Source organism: Anser anser (assembly GCF_964211835.1).
Source record: "Anser anser genome assembly, chromosome: 6".
Lineage (NCBI taxonomy): Eukaryota > Metazoa > Chordata > Aves > Anseriformes > Anatidae > Anser > Anser anser.
In genome coordinates this window covers 27,164,801-27,191,665 of record NC_139726.1, presented here as the reverse complement: position 1 = coordinate 27,191,665, position 26,865 = coordinate 27,164,801, and the positions used below count along the sequence as shown (strand labels likewise).

At 53.4% G+C, this 26,865-nt stretch overlaps 1 protein-coding gene across 7 annotated transcripts in view; it reads right to left on the bottom strand.

Annotated features, from left to right (window-relative positions):
* Positions 1-25,549, bottom strand: part of NRP2 (neuropilin 2) — an 86,888-nt gene extending 61,339 nt beyond the window's left edge. For 6 of the 7 annotated variants that reach the window (XR_014586384.1, XM_083842805.1, XM_083842807.1 and 3 more), the window contains exons 1-2: positions 25,102-25,549; positions 13,546-13,723 (exon numbers count right to left, since the gene is read on the bottom strand). Coding sequence is in view for 6 of the 7 variants with exons in the window: in XM_083842805.1 (XP_083698931.1) it covers positions 13,546-13,723; positions 25,102-25,174 (251 nt within the window). In the remaining variant the exon portion in view is untranslated. The remainder of the gene's footprint in view (positions 1-13,545; positions 13,724-25,101) is intronic. The other variant, XM_083842808.1, reaches the window with a different exon arrangement.
* Positions 25,550-26,865: the final 1,316 nt, after the last annotated feature.

The window sequence follows — 26,865 nt, the reverse complement described above, 5'->3', positions numbered from 1 at the left end:
TTGCAAACTTCAGCGAGAATACCAGCTAATCCCCAGCACCGACTCTTCTGGCACCACGTGCTTCAGTCGTGCCTTGGCCCACAATCACACAAGCTGATAAACCCCATTCTCCTCACGTTGGGTCACTGGCCATGTTAAAATCTAGTTTGGCTAGACCTTTGCTTCTGTTAAGCATAAGCATCGTTTCTAGGCTTCGTTCTTCCCGTGTGAAAAACAAGAAGAAAAATTGGAAGGAAGAAAACCCCACCCTGGGGATGCTTTTTGCTCTAACCATTTAATTCCCAGATAATTACAGACTAGTGCGCGGCTGGGTGGGACACATTTACGCAGTGATGGCATCCACACTGCCTTGACCAGCACCCAGCAATTTGCATTTCACTCATATAACCAGATCCTTTGCTTCAGTCAATGTGCACCAACATCCTCGTGAGCTGACTCCTCTGTCCCCTCTGCTGGGCAGGCTGCCATTTCCGAGGTCACATTTCATGGCCACTTCTCCCCATCTAGGCACTGCTCCCACGAGCTGACCGTAAATATGTGAGGGTAGGGTGCAGCATCCATAACCCACAGCTGTGGTCAGTAGATTAACCAAGTCTTCTCGCAGAGAAGGTGACCGCAGCTGGCTGCTCCCCCGGCAGCGGGATATTTTCAGCTGCTGCTTGAGTGGGAAGGGCAGCCAGTTGGTTTGAAACCACCTCCAACACAGTACTTTTCACTGGGGAGTTTTAAGGCAGGGAGGCAAAGCTGGAGTGCTTTTAACTTCCCAGACAATGGGGGGTTGAGAAAGGAGGAAAATGCATTGCTTAGACGCTCTTTTTGTAGCTGTTTAACAGAATTAAACGGAAAACATACAATGCTTACAAATACTGCTGCGCTTTTATTAAAGGTTTTTAGTAGAAAGTGCTTTGCTGATGTTAAGAGAGCTTTTATAAACTAATTATAAAGCACTTCTAATGCGTGTATTACTCATGCTTGCTTGCTTTTTCCCCCAGTCAACCCTCTCTGCTTCCCAGTCTCTTCTTTCTCTCTATTTTCCCTAAGTCACTTTGCTGCAGAAAGGCTGTGAGGCACAATAAAGGCCAACAAGCCCCAGTTGCGATGATTAGGAGACCTCCACCTTTTTAGTCCTTTTCTGTTGTGAAATGGCTGATGTGCTCCCTGGCTGTTCAGCCGTGCTCCACGGCTCCCCGAGGCCAGCACAGAGCTCCCAGGTGCCCACCCAGGTACCGCTGAGCTCAGAAGCACTGCGACCCACCTGGGGAGCAGCACCAGAGCCTGCGCCGCTCCTCTGGGTGCTCCTTTCCCGAGGAACGCCGTTCAGCACAAAGCGCTGTTCTGGGACCCAGACTGCTCCGCGCATAATCAACAAAGCGACTGCCCCTGAGCCCCACATCCTAAGAGATGCCAAGTCCTTCCTCACTGAAACACGCTTCAAGGACATTACGGGGACATTAGCTTAGGATGGAGAGAAATAGGGATGATAAATCATTTATATGTTTACAGGCATAGCACCGGTCCTCCCAACACACAAATGTGTGCAAGCTTTGCTTCAAAGCCCAAGGAGGGCTGGCTTCCCAGACCAAGCTCTGGCCTGGCTGGCAGTTTTCTCAGAGCTATCATTTGGAGGAGGTGAGTGCTCACACACAGCTAGGCCCAGTTCCCAGTGCTTGCCAGGGTGGGAGAGAGTTGCAAGGCTCTAACCTGAACTTCCCCAATGTTTAATTTGGAGCTGTTATTTATAGGCATTTCCATGGGGCTCATGACTGCACCTGGCAAACATTAATGAAGGGGTCCTCACAAGACCCTGAGAGGTGGGGAGGCAGCAAGGAGCAGTGGCTAGCCCAAGGTCACAGAGGAAGCTCACAGCACAGCCAAGAATAGAAGCCAGCCTTGATTAGACAGATTATATTATATTAGAGGAGTCTGGCCTAGATAGACGGAGAGACAAATAGGTACTGACTGCATGCCAACAGCCCCAAATTTGGGAATGCCCAGTGTTGACTTGAGCCTTCGAGACCTCTGGTCTGCTTGAACCATATGTCGCAGTATCTCGAATGCATCTGCTAAGGATATGAAGAGAAACTGCAACGCCAGTGAAGTTGAGCAGACATTAATATTCCGTGGATAGCTAGGGGAAGGCAGGAACCTGCTTAGCCACAATGTCAGCTGGCAAATGCAATCGTTCCCTTTGAAAGGCTGGTTTGTTTCTCAGAAATTTTATAAAAAGAGTAAGGTTTTTTAAACATGCTCTAAGAAAAGGCTTCTTCTTAGCAATGAGATAGCAGCTGCGGTATATATGGTTAAGAAATGGTGAACCAGCAGCACAGGGCTTGTTTTGCAATCAAGAGCCAGCTAGAATTAATGTCCATTACATGCTAGCTGCCTTAGTCAATTTTTCTGTGTCACCACCCATCTTCATGCTCTTTCTTATGCCACCTTCAAACCAAATCCTCATTTCATGGGTGGTTACGTTGTGAAAGACGAGAAAACTTTTCTGTGATGTTTATACAACCTCGAGCAACTGCAGGACATACCCTTCAAAGGTTAAATTGCTGCAGAAACTACTGGGGACTTTTAAATAGCATTTTTTTTTCATAGCAGATGCAAACACCTCTGCTGTCTGATGAAACAAGAGCAATGAAGTTTGATCCTAGCTGCCAGCCCTTAATCAGAGTAATTAATTATAAATACAGCAGATGAATTGGATTCTCCTTTGACTTGAACTGGTTTTACACCTGTGTAACTCATCATTTTAAGGGTAATCACTCCTAATTTATCCTGGGGCGAGAAGAGAATCAGTCCTCATGGAGCCTGATATGGATTTGCAGACCTAAAAAGCTTGTATCATATCCAGCTTTAGCCAACTAAATAAGTGTGTCCCGTGCTCTCAGTGGAAACACTCGTTGCACCCATCCTGGGACAGGGTTAATCGTTCCCCTGCTCTGACCTTTGGGTGGCTGAAGGCACGAGATTCATCTGGGCTCAGCCTGCAGCTTGTGGGCTTGCTTGTACCCATGCCGAGGCAGAAGATGCGCCCAGAGCTTGCAGAGGTTGCCCTGCTTTTGCCCTGATAAGTAACTACCCCTGGCAACAACAGACACAAATAGGCTATCATTGCTCTGCATCTGAAGGGATTTCACCGGATTTTAGAGACTAAAACTTAAAATCTGGTGGCAGCAGAGGCAGAAGCAGGCCTGGGGGGTGCATAATTGCTTAGGGTTTCTCGGAAGTTTGTTTTGAATTTGTTGCATCCAATTATGTCTTGTGTAACCGCAGTATTGTGGGGTTTTGTAATCATTCCACTGTGCTTTGGATTCTTTTATCTCCTCAAAAATCTAACCAGAATTTCTGAGAAATGAGAAAAATCCAGTCATCCAATCAAAAAAAAAAAAAAGAGAGAGAGACAGAGACAGAGAAAATAACCCTAACAGATTGGAAAACTTCTTCAAAAATGTCTTGAAGACAAAAAATGGAAACTACAAATAGCCTCTATTTTTATTCCTTGGACTGTTTTCACCCCCGTACAAGCACCACTGATAGGAAGAGTCTCAGCAGTAACTGTTAAGTTATGCAGGGGAAAAAAAAAATAAAATAAAATAAAAGGTAGCCAAAATACAGCTTGCAAAGGAAAGAATAAAACATATCTGTAAACTGCTCCTGTGGCGAGTTCTGATTCAGGAGGGAGTTTCAGCTCCTACCATGCTGCATGCTGCTGCCCCCCCCGAGGTGGGGGAGCAAAGGCTCCCCACGCTTTGCCGCTCATCCTCAGGCTGCCTTCTTCAAGCTGTGTTGCCAGATCGCTGCGGAAAGGCGCGTTGGAGTAGAGAAGTGCTCTCATCTGGGGCATGTCTGGAAAACCGTTCATTATATAAGAAAACAAGATGTGCTAATGTGCACTTTAGGGGTTTTCTGCAGGCTGTTGTTCAGGAGTTACACATGGCTGTTTAATTTTATTTCTGTCTCCAAAACCATCTCTATAAATTCCTCACCCTTCTATATTTAGCTACAGGGGTCGTTCGTTGCAAGATGTCTTTGGTAGTCTTTCTTTGGGGGGGGGGGGGGGGGAATCATGGTGAGACCACGAATAAAATATATATGAAGTGTGTTAAGAATAGCCCCCCTTCCCATGGCGTTCTGCCTTCTGTTGCTGCTGCAAGGGAACTGAAGCAACTCACAGCCCTTTCATACCCCCAAAATGCAGGACACTTGAGAAACTACATTTGCACTTTCCTCCTTCTGCTACAATCCATCTGTGGAAAAAATTAGACTTTGCTTTCTGTGTCATCTTACTGTCACCACTCGCAGGCAACTTGATCACTAACAGAAAGAAAAAAAATGTAATAATAAAAGATAACAACCGCAAGAGGAAAATTTACTGCCAAACAGCAGCAGACCAGGCAGAAGGGAGAGGGCAAACATTCGCTTTGCAGTGCGAGAAGCAGGTGAGCAGGCTCCCGCCTCCAGCTCCTGATGCCAGCAAGCAGTGCCTGACAGCCCAGGCACTACATGGGGACCAGCTCTGGGCTGTGCTGGCCACAGGGGATGAAGGTTGGGGCTGGCTAGTGGCTGCTGAGGAAGAGGAGGGGATGCCCACATGCTCTGCTGTGCCACTCCCCACCCCGAGGACAACACCCTCCACAGAGATGTAGCGGGCGATATCCCATTGCGCCTCACTGGCACGGTCTCAGTCGTGGCCTTAGACACAACACGCCGTGAAGAACGAAAGAGCTGGTAATAGCCAGGATCAGATGGGAGCTTTGCAGCTCGGCTTTCCACGTATCACTCATTTGCACTGGCTTTTCTCAGCACGGAACCGAAACAAACACATCATTAAGCTGTGATCGTATAAACGAGGTTGCAGAGACAGAGCCCTGACCAGCCCCTTCCCGCTGCTGGCCACCTCCATCCCTCCTTAATGACGAGGGGTCTCCCCGCGAACGGCCCGCCACGGAGCTGCTTTCTGACCCCACGGCATCTCAGACACAGCCAGCTCGCAGCCCAGCCTCAGGGCTGGGAAGCTGGGAAGCAGAGCCTGCCGCCTGCAGCCGCTGCTGTTCGGGCACTTCCACTGAAACCTCACGGAGCCAGCTCGGAGCGAGAGCAGTCTGGGGCAAACAGCGCACCAATCCTGCCCGATCCCGCCTCGCATGCTGGGTGGGTAGCGTGGCATCTCCTACCCCCTTCAGCCCCAAAATACTTGCAGCTGAACTGAGCCTCGCCAAGGGTCTGAGCGCACTTAATGCCTGGATGAGGGTGCAAGCTGACGGGAGTGTCCCCGTTTCTCCCACAAACACGGGCCTGGCGCTGCTTTGTTCGGGGAGATTTCCTTTGAAGCTACCCTTTGTATCATCCCCTCGCTCAGCCTCGGCGGTGCGCCTGCTTTGTCCTGCCAGCTCAGCCATGGAGTGTTTACAAGCTGCCCTCACCCTTCCAGGCTACGGTTCAGCTCCATTGACACTGAAGGCAACAGACTCCTCTCTCGGCGTGTGATGAATCAATTACTTCCTCTGACACTCTATTACTATAGCCCTTACATCTCCAGATTGCAGATGAAAAGACAGGCTGAGAAGGGGGACAGGGAAGGGGAGAGGTCTCCTGAGGTCTCCATCAATTGAGTTGTTGGACATCTGAAGAAATCCCCATCTGCCATATTTAAAGACACAGAGATATGTTTTGCTCCTGAGCGGCAGAAAAATCAGAGGGTTTTCACAAAAGAAAACCTAAGAAATCAAATGGGTCAAAAAACTTCAACAAGGTGCAGTGAACAGAGATCAATGGTGAGTCAGTCCCCTCTGCTGATGGAGATCCCAGACCTTGTTCCTGCTCACGGTTATCAGCCAAACATCAGCATTACCAAAGGCACAACGTGTGAGAGCCAGGCGTTACACCTTCCCTTTTCTCTGCAAAATAACGACATAAATAATGCCTCACACTAACGCTCGCAGAAGAGGAAGGAAGCTGAACACATGCATAAAATCTCCTGCTGGCAGCAGGCGACGGGGGGGGTCCTCCTTCTCACTGGACATCCGTCAACAACCCCCGGCTCTGCGGGCTCTCTGGGGGTTTCTGACACATTGCTTCCCGTGCAAGCACTGTGCAGGCGGCACGGCCTCGGCAGGCATGGGCTGAGCGTGGGGCTCTCCCACACCAACGGTGAGTGCTGGCTCTCAGCAAAGGGGTCCCTTCCTCAAGAAGCATGGTCGCTCCCTTCCTCACACCGACCTCGGTGTCTTCTGTGCCTCTGAAGGGAGTGAGACCCTGCCGCTTTCTGTGCCATTTGTATCAGGGCTAAGCAAGTCTTTGGCATATAGGATTTCTGCTGTCTGACCCCACTGCTTCAGGCTCTGCCTCTATAGCAGTTTGTTAGACATGAGTATCTCCACGTCTGTCCTGGAGCTACCTTGAAACCACCACTATCCTGCTGGACTGGGATTGCTCAGCGATGCTGTACGTAGGTCCCACGAACCCCTTGGGATTCAACGCAAAAACAAACACACAAACAGGTTATCCACTCTTTCTAATGATCTACGTGCTAAGCCAGCATAAGGAGGCCTTGCCGTAGTGTTTGAGCTGATATATCAAAGACAGTTGCTTAAAACATCCTAGCTGTGATTAGTGGACCATGACTGCTATTAACTTATAAGGAATTCCAGGATCACCAGGCTGTGCTTTGCAACGTATTATTACATTGCCATTCAATGTAATGTGCAGCCGCTTGATTTAAAGAAAACGGAGAACTTGTCTCCTACTAAATCTAACCTCTCCCAGGTCTTTCAAACAAGCTCTGTGCTGAGCTCCAGCCAAAAGCAGCCAGCAATTTCTTCTGTTTTCAGTCTGCTCTTTGCAGTCTGTTCTTTTTTTATTTTGCATTCATATTTAATTGCAGAATTCACACCCAGCCAGGAAGGCTGGGAAGGAACCAATTGTCGTTTGTGGCGCTCTGACCTGGTCCTGAGTGATGCTGCAACGCGGCAGCCTTTGGCAGGGAATGTGTAAGGCACTGTTGCTATCTAGACTGGTTTTTGTGCCTGCAGATGCCCAGGTGTGCATCTCTTCTTTATAGAGTGAGGAATTTAAAATGATTTGTGAAAGCAGGAACAGTGAATCAATAGCAGGGAAGGGGAAGGACCCAAATCTCACAACTCCCAGCCCTGATACTGCTGGTGAGTCTGTCACTCCTCTGCTACAGCCTAACAATAGGCATGATATCCATGAAAAAGGCTGTGTGCAGCTAAGGCAAACAGTTGCTCATTAAAAGCCTAATTCAGTTCCTATGGAAATCAAGGTAAAACCTCCTGCTGCCTTTACCAGGCTTTGCATCTGGTTCTTATCCAAAAAGGATGTTTTTAAAAATATCATTCTGGCCTCTCCTTACATTCTCTAAACCTTCTAACTCCTGCATCCAGACAGCAAACCCATGACACAGAAGTGCCCTGCTAACCCCACTGTACAAAGCCAAAAAAGTGATGAAGGCTCAGATCCCTACTGGCATTTAGGCTCCTGAGGCCACCTGTTTGGGATGAGCCGCTACAAACCCAGAGGATGCTGCAAAGAGAGCCGAGGGCACGGGGTGCATCATGGTGCTGCGGTTACCATCGGGCCATCTGCACGGGGATTGTTCCAGCCCATCCTACGGCATCTGTGCTGTGCAGTAAAGATGCAGGGGGCTCAGAGCTGGAACGTGGCTGGCCCTGAAGGCTCACAGAAGGCACACGTACCGCTGCTTTTAGCTGCATCCTGAACTCCGTCCCTGAGGCACCACCACAGACGGCCCCATGCTTGCCCCTTCCCCAGGGGTCCTGCTCCTTCCCTCGCTGCCCAGAGGTGTCACCCGCAGAAGCAGCAGGTGAAAGGCTGCCTCTTGCCTAGCAGGAAGGAGAGGAGAGGTGTCTGACACTATTGTTCCCAGCGTCACCAGCTGGCCCTCGATGTGTAATCACACCAACAGGATACGAGGTGCAGAACGAGACCTGACGCCCCTGCGCACCAGATGCTGGTGAGCGGTGTGACGTTGGGGACCCCAGGAGCGTGCCCTCGCCCCTCGCCCATCTCACAGCCTGGACACAGCCTGACCTCCCTGGGAGAGGCTCCGGGCATGGGCAGGCACGGCCACGGAGCGAGCTGAGCCCTCCCAGCTCCGCAGATGGGCAGCAGAGTCCAGAGATGTGAATCGCCCTGAGCTGGTCAAACGTCACTGAGGCTAGCCCACTCTTGATGTCTTGTTTTGGAAAATGACTGGGGCTTGACAGGAATTATGAACCATACAGCGGATACTGGATGGAGTTAAAAAACAGCAGAAGCTCATTTGAAGACAAGTTGAGCTGCAGTGTCATGTTACCCAGACTGAATTATTTCCTGTACGTTAGAAATGTTGCTTCTGGCTACCCATGCCACAAATGTATGAGCAAGCAAATGCTTTCCTTAACATCTCATCTTTGACTTCCTCCCTCCACAAAGTTACAGCTTTGCAGGAGACCCAGTCGCTTCCCACTGCAGCCTGGTAAAGAATCCCCCTGAACTCTGGTGTCTGTAGTGAGCCAAATTTCTCTTTCCTAAGCATTTCCCCACTCTGGACATGAACTGCATTGTTTCTAAAATGTTTACTAATGAGCTAATTATGCAAACTTTTCAAAGCATTTACTAATTAGCTGTCCATAATTGCTGCCTTGTCTACCCTTAACCTTGGCCGATGGAAGGAAGGCCTCTTGCATATTATGCTTGTTTGAAGGAGGCGGCCAGGAGAGCGGGGCTGGATGCTGCAGCCACCAGCTGCATTCCTCTTGGTGGCACTGGGGTTGGGGCAGCTCCCCCGCCTTGCGAGCACGGGACTGGGGCCAGCGTCTGCGCTGCTCTCCAGGAAGAACACAGAGCTGCGTCGCGTCCCAGCGCCCCGTTCCTGGAAGCACAGGCGATGGCATGCTGCCACAGGGGGCCTCCGCTGGCTGGCTGTGCCCGTGTGTCTGACCTTTTGCAAGGCACTGGTGCATTACTGCCAGTGTCTCATGGGGGAGAACTCCACGAGATGGGCACCGGGTGCATGGCACCTTCCGACATCGCCCCCTGGTCCCCTTTGCCCCATGAGCTGGGAGCAGGGCTATCTCCTGCTGTGTCTGCCCAGTCTCCGGTACACACCACGATGCTCAACGTGGTTCTCCTCTCTTAGCATCACCATATTGCACACTTTTATGAGGCCAAAATGACAACCACACAAATTTCCTCCTAATGGTGGCCGCAGTTCCTTTTTCTGGAAACCCCCAGGGCCTGACACGGGGACCCAAAGACAGGAAGCAGAGTCGGACTTTGCAGCTCGGAGCTGCCTCCAATTTGCTGCCTCCTGCCTGTTTTTGGAGCCCAAGCTCCGTCTCCAGAGACCTTCGCCAGCATTTGGCAAGTGCCACCAGAGGGGGCTGCGAACCGCGGCTGCAGTCCCCCAGATCCTGCCCAGGCAGGGAACAGCGGCCCCAGTTAGCATCCTTCGCTGGGAAGTATCTGCCAGAAAGGGCGACAGAAAAACCTGATGGCGTGGCCAGCCTGGAGGTCGGGCTTGCTTTAAATAATAATACCCCACTGGTGCAGATGTTATGACTCAGACGAAAGGTCTGCTGCTCGCAGAGGCAGTGTAAGCCTGCGCGCTGCGGTCTGGAGAGCGTGCCTCTGCCACATGCAGGCAGAAACGTCCCGGCACCCAGGGCGGCTCTGCCCAGCCCAGTCCCCCGGCAGAGCCAGCGAGTGCAGCTGGGGACAGCAGAGCCAGCAGCCAGTCTCTGGAGGGAGCTTTTAACGGTGCAGAGAGAAATCTAGTAGTGGGAAGGACGCAGGAATGGAAAAGGTGGTTATAAACGTGGTGATTCACGCTGAGCTGAGGTTTCTGACTTGGATTTTCCAAGCAGGCAGCACAGACAGAACAGAAGTGGCAGCTGGAAAGGACTGGGCAGCTGGGGAGCCGGGGCACAGCCCCGCTATTGCACACTGGGAAAAATGGTTCAGGTCGCTCCTGGGATCAGAAATAAACCCTGGCATGCACAAGGCTACCCAGCCACCACGACGCCATGCCTTGAGGCAGAGTCCAAACCTTTCACAGCAGCAGTAGCATGCTCTTTCCCGCTGGATGCCACCTCCCTGTTCAGGGAGCAGATACCGAGAGTGCAGGTCCCACTGCCCGAGTCACAGCTGTGCTTGCAGAGCAGAGAGGAAGAAGGGTGAGTGGACAGGCTGTTACAATTACTTCTGAATAGTTTGGCAGTGTCTTATCGGAGTATCAAGCTTCCTTTTTGACTGTGCCGTCACGCTGTGTCCCTGGGGCTGCAGGACAGGGCGAGCAGCGGCTGGGGTCCCAGGCCCCTCTCACACCCCCCTGCAAGGGGAGCCCCGCCACGACTGGAGCACAAGGGCTGCAATTGCAGGAGGCAGCCAATTTTCTTTATTGGAAGTGTTTTCCAAAGTAAGGCGCTTCCTCAGAGCACAGATGAAGCACAGAGATAGAGAAACATCTTCTGGGGCTTCAATTATACCCAATTACTCCTTTGATGATGGCTGGGGGGGGGGGTGCAGTTACTTAATGCAGCTGGACACGGCCGAAAAATAAAGGCCCAGATGTACCTCTGGAGAAACAATAGCTATAATCAGCACCCGGCGAGCCGCCTGTCGCTGCCACCCCTCGGCACCCACCCGGGCCCAGCCTGCTCGGTGCAGGCAGCTCTGGCTCCGACGCCCGGGCAGCGCCAGATGCAGAGCCGCGGCGCTTTCCGGCCAGCTGCCCGGCGAGGGGAAGTCGCTGACCTTTCCCTGCAGGTCCCCAGGGTGCCAGGCGCTGTGCAGAGCACAGGAGGAAACGCCTCCTGTCCCAAAGGGAAGCCTGAGGCCGATAGGAGGATGGCCAGAGGGGACGCATTAAAACTGAGGAGATTTTCGCAGATATTTTTGTAGGCCTTAGGATGGGGTTTTGGAATGTAAATGTTATGCTCGATGAGGAAGAAACTTTAGCCTAATAAGGGAAAAATAAATGTCGAAGGAAGAAGCAACAAAGGAAGTGGTTATGGTGTTTACCTCTGGCAGCTGGAGCACGAAGCACAGACTGGCCCTGCTCCCGCTCAGAGCTGCCAGGTAGCAACACCAGGCCAGGGGGAACCTCGTCTGCCCAGAGACCGAGTGCCAGCCAGGTTCATCAGCCTGTCATTCTTGTGTGAGCATGCGTTATATTAATGTTCAGATGGCAGAAGAAAGGCTCTGACTTGAGATGATGTTTCCTTTGTGCTGAACTCCCACTCCTGCTGAGGTTCCCACTTGCAGCTGCAGCGAGACCTTTGCTTCCTCATAACAAACCCTCTGACACTCGGATGGTATTTATTACTAGACGGTCACCTGTTAATACTGCTTCATGTCCGAGCAATTACACTGTGTTAAGATTTGTCTCTCTCTGGTAGGTCACATAAAAACAGAAAGTCTTCTTCCCATCTGTTTCTTTTAGGCAGTGTTCATCTTGCATTGCTTTCACTGATTTAGCTATGGTTCCCACCAAGTTCTTTCAAACCAAACCCGGTGCTTGCCCTGGGGGGCAGGTACCCGCTCACTGCTGGGCTCCCAGCTCGTATCGGGGGTCAACAAAAGCCCAGGTGCGCTGTGGATGAGCCCTGTTTCACCTGCACACACACAGCAGCTGAGGGAACAGAGACGCAGGCAAACTTCACTTTCAAGAGAGGCTTGATGTTAATTCCTAGCTTCTAGAGAGCAATGCTACTGCTCAGCTGAATCAAGCCCCTGAGAAACTTTCCTCACCATTCACGTCCCATGGAGAGCTCTGGGGACCAAAAGCCTCCAACACAAACCCTCCTGCAAGGCTGCCCTGTGCGCACCCACACAGAAAAGGAAAGTGCCAGACTGCATAGTATCGACAGATGATCTGCCACGACAAAGCAGGAAGCAGCAAAGGGACAACAGCTCCAGCAGTCGGGGCAGCCCCCCCAGCATGCAGCACCTGCAGCTCAGGACCAGGCTCTGCTCTCTCACAAGCACCAAAACGTGGCAAAAGTTGTCCAAAGTATTCAGAGCTGTAAGCGACAACTTCACAGACGTAGAGGAAAAGCCAGGTGCCCGTGGAGGTTTCTGGCACTCTGGCTGACCTGGCTTTGCTTGCCCGAGACCTCAGAGAAGCAGAGACCCTCCTGCCCAGCTCAGCCCCGCTCTACACAAATTGTCCTGCCCGATATGTACTGCATACTCTGCGGACTGAGAATGTAGGCCTATAAAGCTTTTATTACTATGAATTTGGGACGACTGCATTAGCTATGAGAAGGCTATACAGCTCAGCCTGTACAAGCAATAATAAAATCTGATAGCAGCCATTATTCTCACGAGCACTGCCAAGGCCTTGTTGTGTTCATTTATGCCCACATTAAGCCTTTCTCTGCCTTCTCCCCTCTCTAAATGCAGGCCTGATCCTGCAAAGTGCTAAACTCCTTGTGCACAGAGTGACTTCATGGAGAGTTCATGGTGCTCAGAGCCTTATTAGCCCAGGCTTTATCTGTAGGGGGTGATCAGATCCCCAATGACATCAATCAGCACACCTTCGTTACAGTTAGAGGAGTTATGCTGATTTATGGTAGCTAAGGATCCAGCTCTATGCTTTATAACCTTCAGTACATCATCAAACCCATGCTGAATTCTTTGTTCTCCACAGGACTGATCCTACAGCCCCATAAATGCTTCCCCAGTCCCTCTGTCCTTTTTGCAACCAGAGTCCCCCTCTCCATATATAACCTCCTTTTAATCAACAGGAGCAGCGTGTCTGGCAAGACCGCTGTGTCAGGCCTGCTTTAGGAGACCCCGAGCTCCTTCCCAGCTCAGATATCCCTGCAGCTGGCTGCAGATTCCAGATGAAACACACAGGTTTATACGCCTGCCGAGACCGTGTTATTAACTCAGCCTTTTATGGTGCCCTTTGATGCTGTTAATTATTCTTTACTAGCTGCTAATTGTTTTTCCTGGACATCTAGTTTCTGAGACCCTTCTTAGGGGAAAAAGAAGAGCAAACAAAACCAATACCCCAGTTTACTAAGCACAGCAGAACAAGCACTGTGGAGAATCAGATCCAGCCAAACAGCTCGGACCCTCAGCCCAAACTCTCAGCCTCACGTGACCCGAGCCTGGGTCTCCAGCCCCAGGGCTCTCCATGCCATACCTCCACCTCGTTACACACCAGGAAATTGCTTTGCTCTCCCAGCATGGTTTAAAAGAGAAGCCACCACAACACAGAAAAAAACAAGCTGCCTTTTAACTCAAGTCAGACTCAGGCTGAAAGCCAGTTAGCTCTTGCTTTTAGGTGATTTCAGGCTAATGCAACAAGTTCAGTCCCGTGTGTGCTCATCCTGTGCGTTCAAAGAAGCATCTTACATCTGCCCGGCCGGTAAAGGCACACCTGCCCCTGAAAGGCAATGACACGCAAGCACTGATGCTTGTTTTCACACGCAAGGGAGCACCATGCCCATACTGCCACACAAAAGCAGGAGGATATGACTGTTTACTCGAGAAGAAAAGGAAGGCTCTTACTTGCAGTCATGCTTTTCGATTTCGAAGTGAGGGTTGAAGTTGAGGATAATCTTCTGGTTGGACTCAGGGGCGTAGATGACCCACTCGCAGTTCTGGTGGGAGGGGTAGTCATTGGGGTACCCCGGGGAGGTGATGTACCCGGCGTCCTTGGAGTTCAGGCGGCCCCCGCATGGCTGAGCTGCAGAGACACGGAAGGGAACAAGGCATTAAAACAGGTTTTGGGCAGCAGCTGTGTACAGCGGGTCCCTGCGGGCCAGTTCTAGCAGTGGGCTGATAGAGGTCACTCTCCAGGCCTCTGACATCAGGTTGGTGCTCTAATAGTTCAATACCAATCTCTGGGCAAGGGGAAATTATTCTACACAAGAAACTGACTCCTTTCTCCTTCTATCTCCTGCCACACTTACATACCACATTTCACACAGACCAGAAAAGAGAAATAAATGCTCTTGCCTAGGCAATTACAGAGCCATAAAGTAAGAGACAGATTGATATCAGATCATCTGGAGCTGTCTCATTTTATCCCTTCCTTTGCCTCCTTTGCAAGCTGCTCCATGGCAGTCTCCCACAGCCGCCTCGAGAGACACCAAGTTTGGACACGAGCAACCCTCGGGACAGCTGCAGGAGCGCAGGGAGCTTTGCTGCTCCCAGGGAAGGGAACTGAGGCACAGCAGGGCTGAGCAGCGAGCCCGTGGCCGGCTGCAAAGGCAAGGAAGGCATCCAGCCTGCCCAGCCCTGGCACAAAGCCGCGCAGCAGCCTTTCTGCGCTTGCTTCCCTCTCCCCCCACAACTCTGCCTGCCCGCACGACCCCATCTTGGCAGACTGGCCTCCTCCTCCTCCCCAAACCTTTCAGGCAACCCGAGCAGTTGGAATTGCAGACTCCGGTAATCAGCAGTGGTGGTTTTGTGGGGCTAGCCCACAAATTGCTGGCAACAATTACATGGTGAGCAGAGGAAGCACTCCCAGCTTTGGGTTAGAACAGGCCCTGGAGGGTGATTTCATCTTCAAAAAAACATTTAATCTCATGAACGCTGCAAATCAAATTTATTATTGCATTACTTGCTGGGAGGAAAATCTGCATCACAGGGTCAATTGATAACGCATTACCAATCCCAACAAAGTCCCTTTCTCCATGGGGCCCCCATTGCGTGCCTCTCCTTTGCCACTGCCCTGTCCCAGCATCATGGCCCCACAGCTGCCTCCAGACAATGCCACTACCTCCTCCTGCCCAGCAAAATTGGCAAAAAAACCAGCCAGAGCCTGTGGCCCCTCCGCAGAGCAGCCAGCCAGGAACACAGAGCGGCCAGTGCTGCCCTGCTGACCCTGATCCTGCGCCAAGAGGGGCTCCCTGTTCCCTGCCCTTGAGTAACGGGGTGAGACGTGGGACACAAACCATTGAGCGTCCTCCAGGGCCTCTGCACCGGAGAAGAAGCCAGAAACAGGCACCACAAAGGAAGGGGCAAAGGGGAAGTGCTGTCCCCACCACGGGGTGTCCCTGTAGCCTCCCCACACCAGCAGGGTGCAGGCGGCCTTTCCTGAAGCCTGGACATGTACAACTTGCAATGGGGCCCGAAGGGGTCCACAGTGCTCCTGGCACCACGGTCTGCCCCCATCCCTCCCGCAGCCATGCTCACTACAAAGCTCTGGCAAAGCAAAGCAGCACAGCCTGGCGTGGGCTCAGCCCCTGCCCTGTGGCTCTGTGCCTCCTCCCTTCACCGGAGTCCGAGCTGTCCTCCTGCCAGAGCGAGGAGCAGGAGCAAGGCAGGACCCTCATGGGTGATGCTTCCTGGAAAAAAGTGCAGCATCAGCAGGAAGGTCCTGCTAGGGTCTGGCTGCCCCCCAAGAGCCAGGCTTCCTTTGCCTCAAAAAAGCACTGCCTCTGTTTCCTCCATATTTTTGGTGCCCCCTAACACATTCATTCTTTAAAATAACTTTCTTCTCACACACCCAAAGGCATCTCTGCAGCCTTCTCTTTTTCTTAAAATAATCCTGTAAGAATCCTGAAAAATGAGGGGAAAAAATTGCAATGCTGCCACGGAGGAGCCGAGAATACCAAAAAACATCTGGTTTTGTTCCACAGGAGAGCTTGCTCAACACACAAACATTTACAAACCTACAGTTTTGCACAAACCTCTTTTCTCAGCAAGGCATATTTGCCCACACACGTGTCTCTGTGGGTTTGGGGGGAGGGAGGGAGGGGAGAGAGAGACATTCACGTGGAAGGAAGAAACTCAGGGACTTGTTGACATCAGCGTACAAATAGACGTGTAATTCACACTTCACTTATGTACGCACTTTCACACCTTCTCCTAAAAATTCACACCTCGTTTGCACACATGTCCACCCCCTCCAGCAAAGAGAAATATTCAAGCTGCAGATTATTTTTCTTGGAAAGGGCAAAGTCTCGAAGCTATGAAAATACAGTCAATCCTTCCACACCTCGTCATCCCCTCCCCGTCTCTCCTGCTTTCACACACATGCTACCCGCTAGGCTGATACCACCAACATCACCCACCGCTCAGAAGCTGCTAGCCCCTCACTCGTGCCGGGTACTATGAGTACTCCGTGAGCCATTGCAATCCAGCCAGTCGGAGGGGAACTGCTATGTGAACAAGGGTACCAGGCTCCAGCTTGCTCTGGCTCCTCCCTGACAGATGAAATCAAGAGCGGAAAACCAGTAATGTTCATTTACCCTGATGTTAGAAACTCTCCCCTTGCCCTCTGAAGCTATCACAGCTCAGCGGGACCAAGGTAAGGAAGACCCCAAGCTTGACCTGATTTCAGGTCAGCTCAGTGCTTGGGTGCCAGGGTGAGAGGGACCAGAGCCCAGCTCTCTGCATCTGTGGTCTCGTGGGTAAAATGGGACAAGCAGGTGAACCCCCTGAGCAGCCAGGAGATCCTGCCACATCCTTCAGGTGTTTAGATACCTCCAGGAAAATGTCACCATCTTTCTGCGGCAGGGAAGGCCTTCCACCTGCAGGAAAGCTTATGTGTCTCTCTGAGAGGAGCAGACTTCGCCCTTTCATTCACCCCCCCCCCCCCCAGAAACTCCACATTAATGAAGAGGGCTACTTCCGTACAGCTCCATCTTGTCCACGCACAGCACCAGGCTATGCAGTGGGCAACAGCGTACCAGGGAAACAGGGGCTTCTTAGAGTTTATCTGAAGAGGTAAAATGACTTTAATATCTTTGTAATTGTTCTGTTGGGCTTTTTTTCTATTGATTCACTGGTATCTAGCAGACAAACACCTGCAACAAAAAAATCCATCACTGCGCCCACTGACAGACAAAGGGTTTGTCTCGGCAGACATGCCAAGCACTGACTTTCTATACAAAACCAGGCCTGTTTTGCACACAGAAGAGGTTCAAGGTTCTATGTAAACCTGTCCTTTAAAACTGATGCATTGGATCCATGCAAAAATAAAATAAAATAAAAAAGAAAGAAAAAAGGCGAGTGGCATGGCTACTGCCCAGGCCGTGTGCTTTGGAAGTGAGATGTGCTCTGCGGCTAATGGACTCTGGCAGCTTTCACCAGCCCTGAATTCACTTAATAAAATTAAAATTGAATTCTGAAGTATTTGCCAAGGCTGCCAGGTGCATGGGACATCCCGCCTCTCAGTCAGTGAACGCAGGCTTGGAAAGCCGACCGCTGGGGCCCTGCCAGCCCGCGGGGCAGCACGGCCAGGGAGGCTGCGCCCATGGCCAGGCCGCGGCCAGCAGCCAGGCTCCCCGGTGTGGAGGCTGCAGAGGTTGACACTTCTTGTCAGTGCGGGAGTGGGAAGGGATTGGGATGGTCAATCCCCAGATGCCCTCTTTCATTATGGCCCACCAAGTGCCTTGGGTTATCCCAGCAACCCAACAGGGAACCTACACCAAGACATAGGGACAGAAAGGGAGGACCGGGAGATGCTCATGGGAGCAGACTCCCACAAAGACCCCCCCACTCCTTTGCTGGACAAAGCCTCCCCCAGCTTCCCCCAGGGCTGCAACGAACGGTCAGGGGGACCCAAAAATAGCAGCCCGGCCCCAGGAACCTCCACCCACACTCGGGGTTTTCAGCTCTGTAGCTCATCAGCGTATGCTGAAACCTTCGGACGGGAGCAGCGTGTTCTCCTACTTGAATTTCCTGCTGATTAAACCCCACTGGATTTTCCTCACCCCAGGAGAGCAGGGCTCACTGTTATTGTTGGACCCGCAACACAGAAACTAAAGCCAACTCTGCCTGTAACAAAAATAATCATCACCAGAGAGGCCCGTTTCACAACAAACACACATACTACAGCCTCTCGGAGTCTGCAGCGTCTGGCAGGGAACCATCGCACGTTTTGATCCGCTGGGCTCAGTTTACTTTGGGGATATAACTCAGGGCTGTGTGCAGAACGCAAGGCGCTCCTGCTGCCCCAGAGGCAGGCAGCAGCAGCAGTGTCTGTGCTGCTCAGAAGGAGCAGCCTCGAGGGCACCAAGGGAGCGAGATCCCGTGAGCCCCAAGTCACCAGGACTCGCTTCCTGACCTCCTCACTGATTCCTCTGCCTCGTGCAAGCCCCTGCACCCAGCTCCATGCTCTCATCCCACCAAGGAAGATTTCTACATCCTGAGATTCAGTGCTGGGCAGGGGAGATTTGCCCCGCTGCAAGATACGGGGCCAGGCGTGGAGGGCCGAGTGCTCCCAAAACTGCTGAACTTGGCACGGGCTCTTGCGCAGCAAACTTTGCTCGAGTCAAACAGCTCTTCCAGAAGCTGAGTTTTTCAAGGTCCACGTGCATCCATGTGCTTTGCCAAACCCCGGCACAGATGGAAGAAACAGATCTCTGCTGGCGGGGGTTCATTGCTGCTAATGTCCACCCTGCCTCATTGCCAGGGCTTCGGCCCCAGGGCTGACGCTGCAGGCTCCCAGCGCGGTGCGGGCCGAACCTCAAACCCTAAGGCACGACGTCCACAAGAGGCTGGTACACAACTGGGAGCTCTCGGATTTACATGTACAGCTTCGCCATTGGCCAAGGAGAGAGACGGAGCACAGAGGAAGCTAATAAGATTAGTTCTTTTTTTTATCCCCAGTAGCATAGATCATATTAGCATGAGCATGTTTGCTTTGGATTGCGAGATAAAGCTTCAAAGGCTTCCTGAACAAATTAATGGACAAACACACCCAGACAACACGAGGCACTTACACGCACAGCTCATCCCCAAGCGACACCCACGCCCACACCTGGGGATTTCGCACAACCAGGGAAAGTTCCCTGAACGCTTCACCCAGGGTCTTCACCAGTTTAACGAGAATTTCCCTTAAACGTAGTCTCACAGCAAAGCAGAACGTGAAGACTGCTTTTGTGATCTGAACTAGGGTTCTGTTTGAATCAAAGCGTCTCAAGCCTGTCATGAGACAGGCTCATAAAAACACTGTCTGGGCTCAGGCAAGAAAGGAACGCGCCAATCCATCAGTTCAGGAATGCGGCCGTTTGACCACTTCCTAAGGCAACTGGGGAAGGATGCAATATATTCACTTTATAGTGCTGGACAGCAATGAGAGGGGAACTCCGGAAAGCTCAGCAAATGGAACATTTTAGCTGTGAGCCTTTGCAGAAAGAAATCGTTTGAAATTATTTTTAAATAAGAAGGGAGCGTTTGAGGGAGGAAGAGAGAGAACAGATTCGGAGATTTCTCATACCTGCACTTTCTGTGCCATGTTAATCCACAGGGGAATTAAATGGAAACCTGAAATAGAGACCTGCTCGAGCTCCGTTGTGGAAAACTAGAGGGCCAAATCCTGCAGGCAAATCTAGGTAATTTGCTTTCAAATCACTGGAGTTCAGCTGATTTCCAGCCCTGCAGTTCTGGATATCTGCTTTCCAGGGGCAGGCATCAGTTTGTACCACTTGTGACTTGAGTCAGAAGCAACCTTGACCTTCAAATGTTGTCATTTTGGGGTTTTGGATTTTGTTCCCCCAAACATTTGTATCTCTGATGAGGCTTCATATCCTGGTTTTACATGGTGCCACCTTCACTAACTTTGTTATTTGTCATCTTATATCACAGGCTAATGCAATTCCAATAGAACAACCGGCTTAATGTTGTTAGTCTTTATATAGATGTGCGCACACAATTCTCCTGGCTTTCCCGCGAATGTAATTGGTGGGTCTGGAATTACAACTCCTGGCTACTGCGGTAATCATCCAAGAGGTGCGTGAGCGTGTGTGTATGTGCACAAGGGAGGGGATAATTGCATATTGAACTTTCAGGAACCATTGCCTGTTCCTCCTGCCTCTGTTTTAGACTCCCAGGGGTTTGAAATCGCATGGAAACACACTGCCATCTCCCACGAGTAGGTGGCAGCTTTGGGAGACCTTCATGCTGCAGATTGGGCAGTGTCTGAGGAAGCCTCGCCAGTACTGCAGGTAGGGAAACAGGAGACTAGGGGAGGCTTGAAGGCTCAGAGAAGGGGCAGAAATAAAGCAGAGGCTTCTTGCATGGCAGCCTGCCACCTTACCTGTAGGCTACACTGGGAAATGATAAGAGGATGAAACAATTCGCTGAGACACCCGTGTGAACACTATCAAAACTAGAGTGGTTTGAGGGCCACGGAGGAAAATGAGAGACATTTCCAACTCCACACATCAAAGAAAGAGCCATAGATTCACCTAGGATTCCTCTGAAAAGAGCTTCAGGCTTGATGGAAGGTGTTCAGTGCCTCTGAATTACTGACTACTATTGTTATTATGACAATTCCTAGAAGAAACAAAAAAGCGTATCTTATCTCTCAAAGTCCCCTGTGCTCTCCCAGCTCCCTCACACCTTTCGAGCCCATCTGTCAGGGCTCGTTCTTCACAAAAACTCAAATCCCAAGCTTTCCCCACCGGTTTATGTCTGCCTCTTCCTGATGTGGCTGGCAGAGCCTCTCTTGAATCCTTCACCACCTCCTTCCCAGGGGTGCTGTCAGAGCCGCAGAGCACAACCCAGTGCCTCGGCGGCAGGCGGGTGTGACGGGACAGGATGGGATGGGACGGGACAGGACGGGATGGGGTGGGATGGGACGGGACGGGATGGGAAGCAGCTCCCCCGGAGCCACCTGGCGAGAGGCCCCGCTGCAGCTCCCCCTGTGCACGCTGCTGAGCAGCAGCAGCTTCAGCCTTTACGACGAGTTGCTCTAATCCAGCTACTGCTAAGCCTTGCTACTAGCACCGAAGTTATTACACATTCTGGCGAGCATCTCAAACACATTGTTTCCTGCTGAGCACATATTCAGCGGTCAAACAGAAAGAGAGGAAAGCGGGAGCGAGCCTGGGGACATGCACGAGGGAGAAAGTTGTGGTGAGCGGCTGGGTGCATGAGGGAGAGCACAAGGGAAAGCACGGGGAAGGGCACGATGCAGGATCATGCGTGGCAGGCAGCAAGGCGGGGGGGACCAGCGGGGCTGTGCATGTGAGGGAAATGGTACAGACTTACACGCTGGTGGAGAGAGAGGAGGGGCGAGGGAGATAGTAAGGGTTTGTTTGCATTTGCGTCTACTTGCACAGTGGGGCAGGAGCTTCTTCCCTCCCTCTCCCCACAGGCATTCCCTTAAAAATTCCACCTTTCAGAAAACACGAGCTGCAGGAAAGGACAGCGTCCTTTTGGTTTCACCATCTCCCTAGGAGGGAGATGCAGAGAGGCAGGCATTCAAACCCCACACCAACAGCACTTCACAGCCAGGGGTGACCGGGCAGAACAGCTGGGGCAGATGTCTCGCCTTTGTCTCAAACGCACAGGCAGAAATCAGGGCTGGTTTCAAAGACCCTGAGCCCAGCACCTCATCTCTAGGACCCGTTTTCTTTGACTCATCAAGTATGAAGAAAGGGTGAGAAACATTCAGACAGAAAGTCTCTGCAGCCATCCATCGCTGCTAGTAATACTTCCAGCTATTTTCCATGCCGACTCACTGCAGCCTGGCTTTCTGCCTTCCCCATCAGCTTGTACCCCTTTCCCAACCCTGTTTGGGAATGGGCAGCCCCACCAAGGCTGCAGCTGGAGGGCTGGCCCCCCACTGTTACCCTAGCACCCCCCATGCCATCCAAGGGCACTGCTGGCACGCAGAAAAGCTCACAGATCCGAGCTGTCATTTCGAGCGCTTGGCCCTGCGCCTGCCGACCTCGTCCTGACAAACCTCCCCTCCATGTCTGTGCTCGCGTCTTCTCGCTGCACAGGCATCAAGCCTGGCTCGGGATCCAGCCTTCTGAGATTGTGATTTGGCTCAGGCAAGGGGAAGGCTGACCCTTTGATTCTGAGTATGATTAAAACCATGCTACTGTAGCGCGAAGCCGTGTGCAACACTGCTAGCCACAGCCCTGATTTATGTTGTTGCTAGTATTGCGGTTTCCACCAGGGTGTAGACAGGGATTTCGAAAATAGCCCAGCTACCTCTTTGTCTGTGTGTGTATTATAATTAGAAACGTGTCAAAGGGCTGCTACAGAGCGAGGGTAGAGCTGGAAACGTTCACACCCGCTTCTGCCCGCATCTCTGTGCCGGCACCGTCAGCCCCAGCCTGGGTGTGTGCAGGCACATCGGCTTTCCACACTTCCCGGATTAGACAACTGTATTCCCGAGACCCCACGGGGACGCGCTGGTGGTGACTTCACTGCACAATGGAGAGCAAGTTTAGCAGCTTCCAGCCTGCCCTCAGGCTGCTGCAATCTGCCCCCACCACCATGGCTAGATGCCGACTTCTTCTATTTCGATTTCAGATAGGATCACAGGTCTCAGATATAGACGATTTATTTTCCTAGCACAGCTGGTCTGTCAGAGGTCATATAATTTGGCAGCCATCCCAGTGCTTAAAAATTAATTTTTCCTTATTAATACAACTGGGGGTCCCACAGGATAGGATCCCAGCCTTATCTGAACCTGACAGCTTCCTAAACCCCATGAAGGATGCTTTCTCCTCTCGGGCTATCTGTGGTACAAGGCCACCATGTCCTGGAGCCCGGCGGCACTGGAGTTTTCTGTTAGGAAACCAAGCTGCCCGCCTGGAGCAGCACGCCGCTGGGACCAGCACGCCGCTAGGATGGGGAGCGCTGCCTTCTCCGGCCCAGCAGAGCCGGCTGCCTTCCCACTTTAACCTCCGAGCCACGCCGAGGTACCAAACGTGGGGTAAATGCCAAGGCGGCGTGAGCAGGGAGGTGAAGGAGCATGGCAGGGAGATGGGGAGTGCCCCGCAGAGCCCCTGGGACGTGCACGGGGTCTGCCTGTCACTCCAGGCACCACACACGGCGATTTTGCTGTGGCAGGAAAGTTAGGAAAACAAAATCCAACATCCTAACCTGGGTCAGAGCCCCCCACGGAGCTTGTATCAGGCGTTTCAGTGATGTTCCTGACAACTGTCTGATTCCTAGGCTAAAAAAGCTTTTGTTCCCCGTAAGAGCTGAGTTAACAGCACAACGGGCAAAAGGCGTTACGCTACACTTGTGTGGGTGGGTGTGCATGTTTGTATGTGCACGGCTGTGCGCCTGCTTGGCAGCAATTTGTTTTGGTCCCCCTCCCCACCTCGCTACAGCTCCTAAGCCATTACTAAAAATACCAGCTTTTAAGCAAACTATTGGGAAGGCTTCAAGAGTGAGCTTCGCTCAGAGCTGCATAAACATCGTCTGCACAGCTCGGTACTCGGGTCACTCAAACCTGTTACTTTCTTACTTGATTGCTTTTTAAAGGAAGACGAAAAACACACAGCCATCCAGCCTCCAGATTTATCTTCCAGGGTCTCCCACCCACTCCCCTCCGTGGTTATCTCAGGGTTTGCTCGGCTACATACAAATTGGCAGCTGCACTGTTTATCTCTTGCTGTAGAAATATTGCACAAGGTTTTTTTTCCAGGCGGATTATCATATTATTGTCTATTAAAATCATCTCCCCTCTCTTTTAACCTCCCTCGGGGAACCTTAAGACGGACTTTCGTAATGGGGGAAGGCTTTCAGATACACCAGACTGAAACATAAATCCATCTACCTCGGGCATGTTTTTCTTACTAGGCTGGCTAATTTACTGGAGCTGAGCTTAGCCCGACGGAGGCGCGCGTCCCGTTACCCCATACCTTTGCTCACTGGGCTCACAATCAAGTCATTTGACCAGGTTTGAAGCACAACAACAGCGTCTAGGCAAAAAGCTGTTGGTGTCAGCCGCAGGGAGACAACTTCCTTGCTGGCTCAAACACCATGTGATGCTCTGCTTAGCCGGGAAAACCCCGCGTTCAAATAAGCATTTCTTACAGCGACTGAGTGGCCTCAGCGACACGGTCGGCTCATAAAACCCTTCCCGACAAGAAGTCCTGCTCCTGAGCCCACAGGAGGATGGCAGGAGGTGGTCACACAGACACACACGTGCATGCACAGGCTCAGCAGCCGCAAGGATCGCAGCTGGGGCTGGCCAGTGCATCCTCAGGAGCAAGCCCCAGGTCAGCGCCTCAGCACAGCACCCACTCCAGGGGACCAGACAGCGCCTCTGGAACGGGGACCATGTGGAAAGGCTGGTTCACCCGGCAGGGGCCTCGCAGGACTCTACCCTTTCTCTTTACCCCCATTGAGTGCTTATTCATTTATTTTCCTAAATGAACAAAACATGGGATTTTTTTTTTCTTCTTTCCTTTACAGCCATAAGGAAAGGAGGCGATGCCAACCAGCAACTCCATGTACAAGAAGCGTGTGCCGGGAACGTCTGTGCCTTGCTGCTGCAAGAAAGGGACGTTCTCAGCGGCAGACTCTCCCACTTCCCTTTCCAAGGGGGAGGTGGTGGCCATGAGGCTTAGGGCAAGGGGAAAGCAGAGGGGCAGGGAGAAGGCATGGATAGACCCTCGCCACCTAACACTGCCTGGGTCACACCATGGATAGGGACCCTGCATGCCCCACAGCCAGCTGGGGCACGTCCTGTGGGTCCGGCTAGTGGCAGAGAAACCCAGCGCGGCAGCTGCTGGCTTGGCACCACCGTCCTGCCGGGCAGCTCCTGCGGTGGTGACCGCAGACAGAGCCCCAGGAGGGAGGCCGGGTGAGCACATCCCTCCCCTCCAGCGCCTGCTCCAGCGGGGACTCCACCGTCCCCAGTAGCTGGACCCAAAGCCAGAGACTGGGGAGCGGAGGGCCCTGCCTCGGCTGGCCCCCAGCCGGAGCAGCCCAAGCGCCAGGAGCAGGCTTCATCCCCCTGCCCGCTGACAGCCCAGCCCGGATCGGAGCCCGCCAGGTCCCGGGCCGGTCGTGCCATAGCCCCGGGTCCGTGCTCACCGCGGGCAGGGGCCCGGCAGCCAGGTGCCCCCTCCGCAAGCCTGCCCTGCTGCCAGCGCGGCTCCGCCACACGCCTCGCCCCGCTCACCCAAAGTTTCCCGGCGTTGCAGCCGGGTGCTGTGCCCGGGATGCGGCGGCTCCCCGCACGGAGCGGCACCGCAACTTCCCGGGGCCGAGGGGAGCCGGGCGGCTGCGGGCGATGCGCCCCGAGCCCGGCCCCACACGCCGTGGGCGCGGATCCCCCCAGGTCCCCGAGCGGTTCCCGGGGCCGCGCACGGGCACCCGAAAGTTGGGCGGCCGGGGGCATCCCCGCCTTACCTGTGTCCGCCGTGCCTCCGGAGCCGGGCAAGCACAGCGCTAGAAATCCCCACGCCAGAAGAAACGTATCCATCCTTCGCCAGAAATAAATAACAACAGCGGGGAAAAAAAAAAAAAAAACACGAAAAAAAAAACAATCAAAGCACCACCACCAAAAAAAGAAAACCAACGCCACCGAGGCTGTGCGGGGCCGGGCTTCGCCTCCCTGCCCCACTCGGGGCTCGGCGGGGGCGGCTCCCCCCGGCCGGGGCTGCGGGCTGCGGGCGGTGCCGGGGCAGCGCCTGTCCCCTAGGGCGACCCGCGGGGCCGGCGCCTCGGCATCCCCCGGGGCGCGGCGGCGGCGCTGGTGGCGGTGTCGGTGTCGGTGCGGGCTGGGGCGCCGTCTGCGCCTCCTCTCGCTCCCCGCCGGCGCCTCGCAGCCTTTTCAGGCAGGGCGGCATGTGGCTGGCAGCGCCGAGCGGCAGCGCCGCCCCCCGGCCCCCCCCGGCCCGCCCGCGCACCGCCCCCTCGGGGCGCCCGCACCCGCGGCCCGCCCCGGCGCCGCCCGCCGGGCCCCCCGGAGCCCCCCGGAGCCCCCCGCGGGGCCGGGGAGCGGGGCCCGGCCGGCTCCGGGCGGGGGGAGCCTCGCCCGCCGGGCCCCTCTCCGCGCCGCGCCGCCGGGAGCCGCCGGGCCGGCGGAGGAGCGGGGCGGTGCGAGCCGCAGCCAGCCGGCAGCTGTCGGAGGGGGGAGCGTCAGGACAAGGATTGTCGCCGCTCAGCGCCTCGGGGACCGGCAGCGCCCTGCCTCGCCGCTGCGGCGCGGCGGAGGGGCCGGGGAGCAGCTCCGGGATGCGGCGGAGCGGAGCGGGATGCGCGGCGCTCCCCGAGCTCGGCCCGCGGCCGGCTCGCGCGGTCCCCGCCGGGCTCCGCCGCGGCGCTCTCCCAGCGCGGAGCCGCGGAGCAGCGCTCGCAGCAGCCCGGAGAGCGCTCGGAAAGTTTGTGCGCCTTCGTGCCCGGCAGGTGCGCGGCCCCCGCCTGGGCCGGCAGCCTGCCCGGCGCCTCGGGGCGCGCAGCGCGGCAGCACAGAGCCAGTACCCGGCACGGCGGGGCTAACGCGCGCCCCGGCCCTTCGACGTCCCGGGACTTCGAAGGTGAAAGGGACTTCACACCGGTGAAACGAGCCCTAGGACCCCGAACCGAAAAGCTGCGCAAAACCGTGCCATTTACTTTGTTAATCAGTCCCTAGCTTGTCGGCTGTAACTTCCAGATTTACAGTAGACAAGGGGATTAAAACCACGTTACCTCGCTTCTTTAAAGTTGGTAATTAGTGAAGAAATACCGACATGTGGCAGAAGCAAAATACATCGTTGTGTGGGTGAGAGGGAAAGTACGAACATTTCACTGGTATTCACTGAAGGTGATGAGACTAATTATTTTGTACTCTGCTGTCTATCAGTTGCGGGTACCATCACCAGCTCACGTCAGTGAAATCACGATGCCAACCTGTCGAGCACACACACACACACACACCACGAGTGCGCCCAGTTCCTCTGAGGCCAGTGGAAGTTCATTGACAGCAACAGATTTGGCCTGGCAGACACGTCTGATATTGCAGCCGTTACCCCGAGGGCCACAGCGTCCCTGCTCCTCCCGTGTGTTTCAGTACCTTATCCTGCATCTTCTGTGGCTCAAACGTGCTCCAACACTTGTTGAAGTCAGTGGCAACTGAGCCTGCTGCCTTATTTATTGTATTTTGGTGTGCAATTATGCAACTATTATTTACTA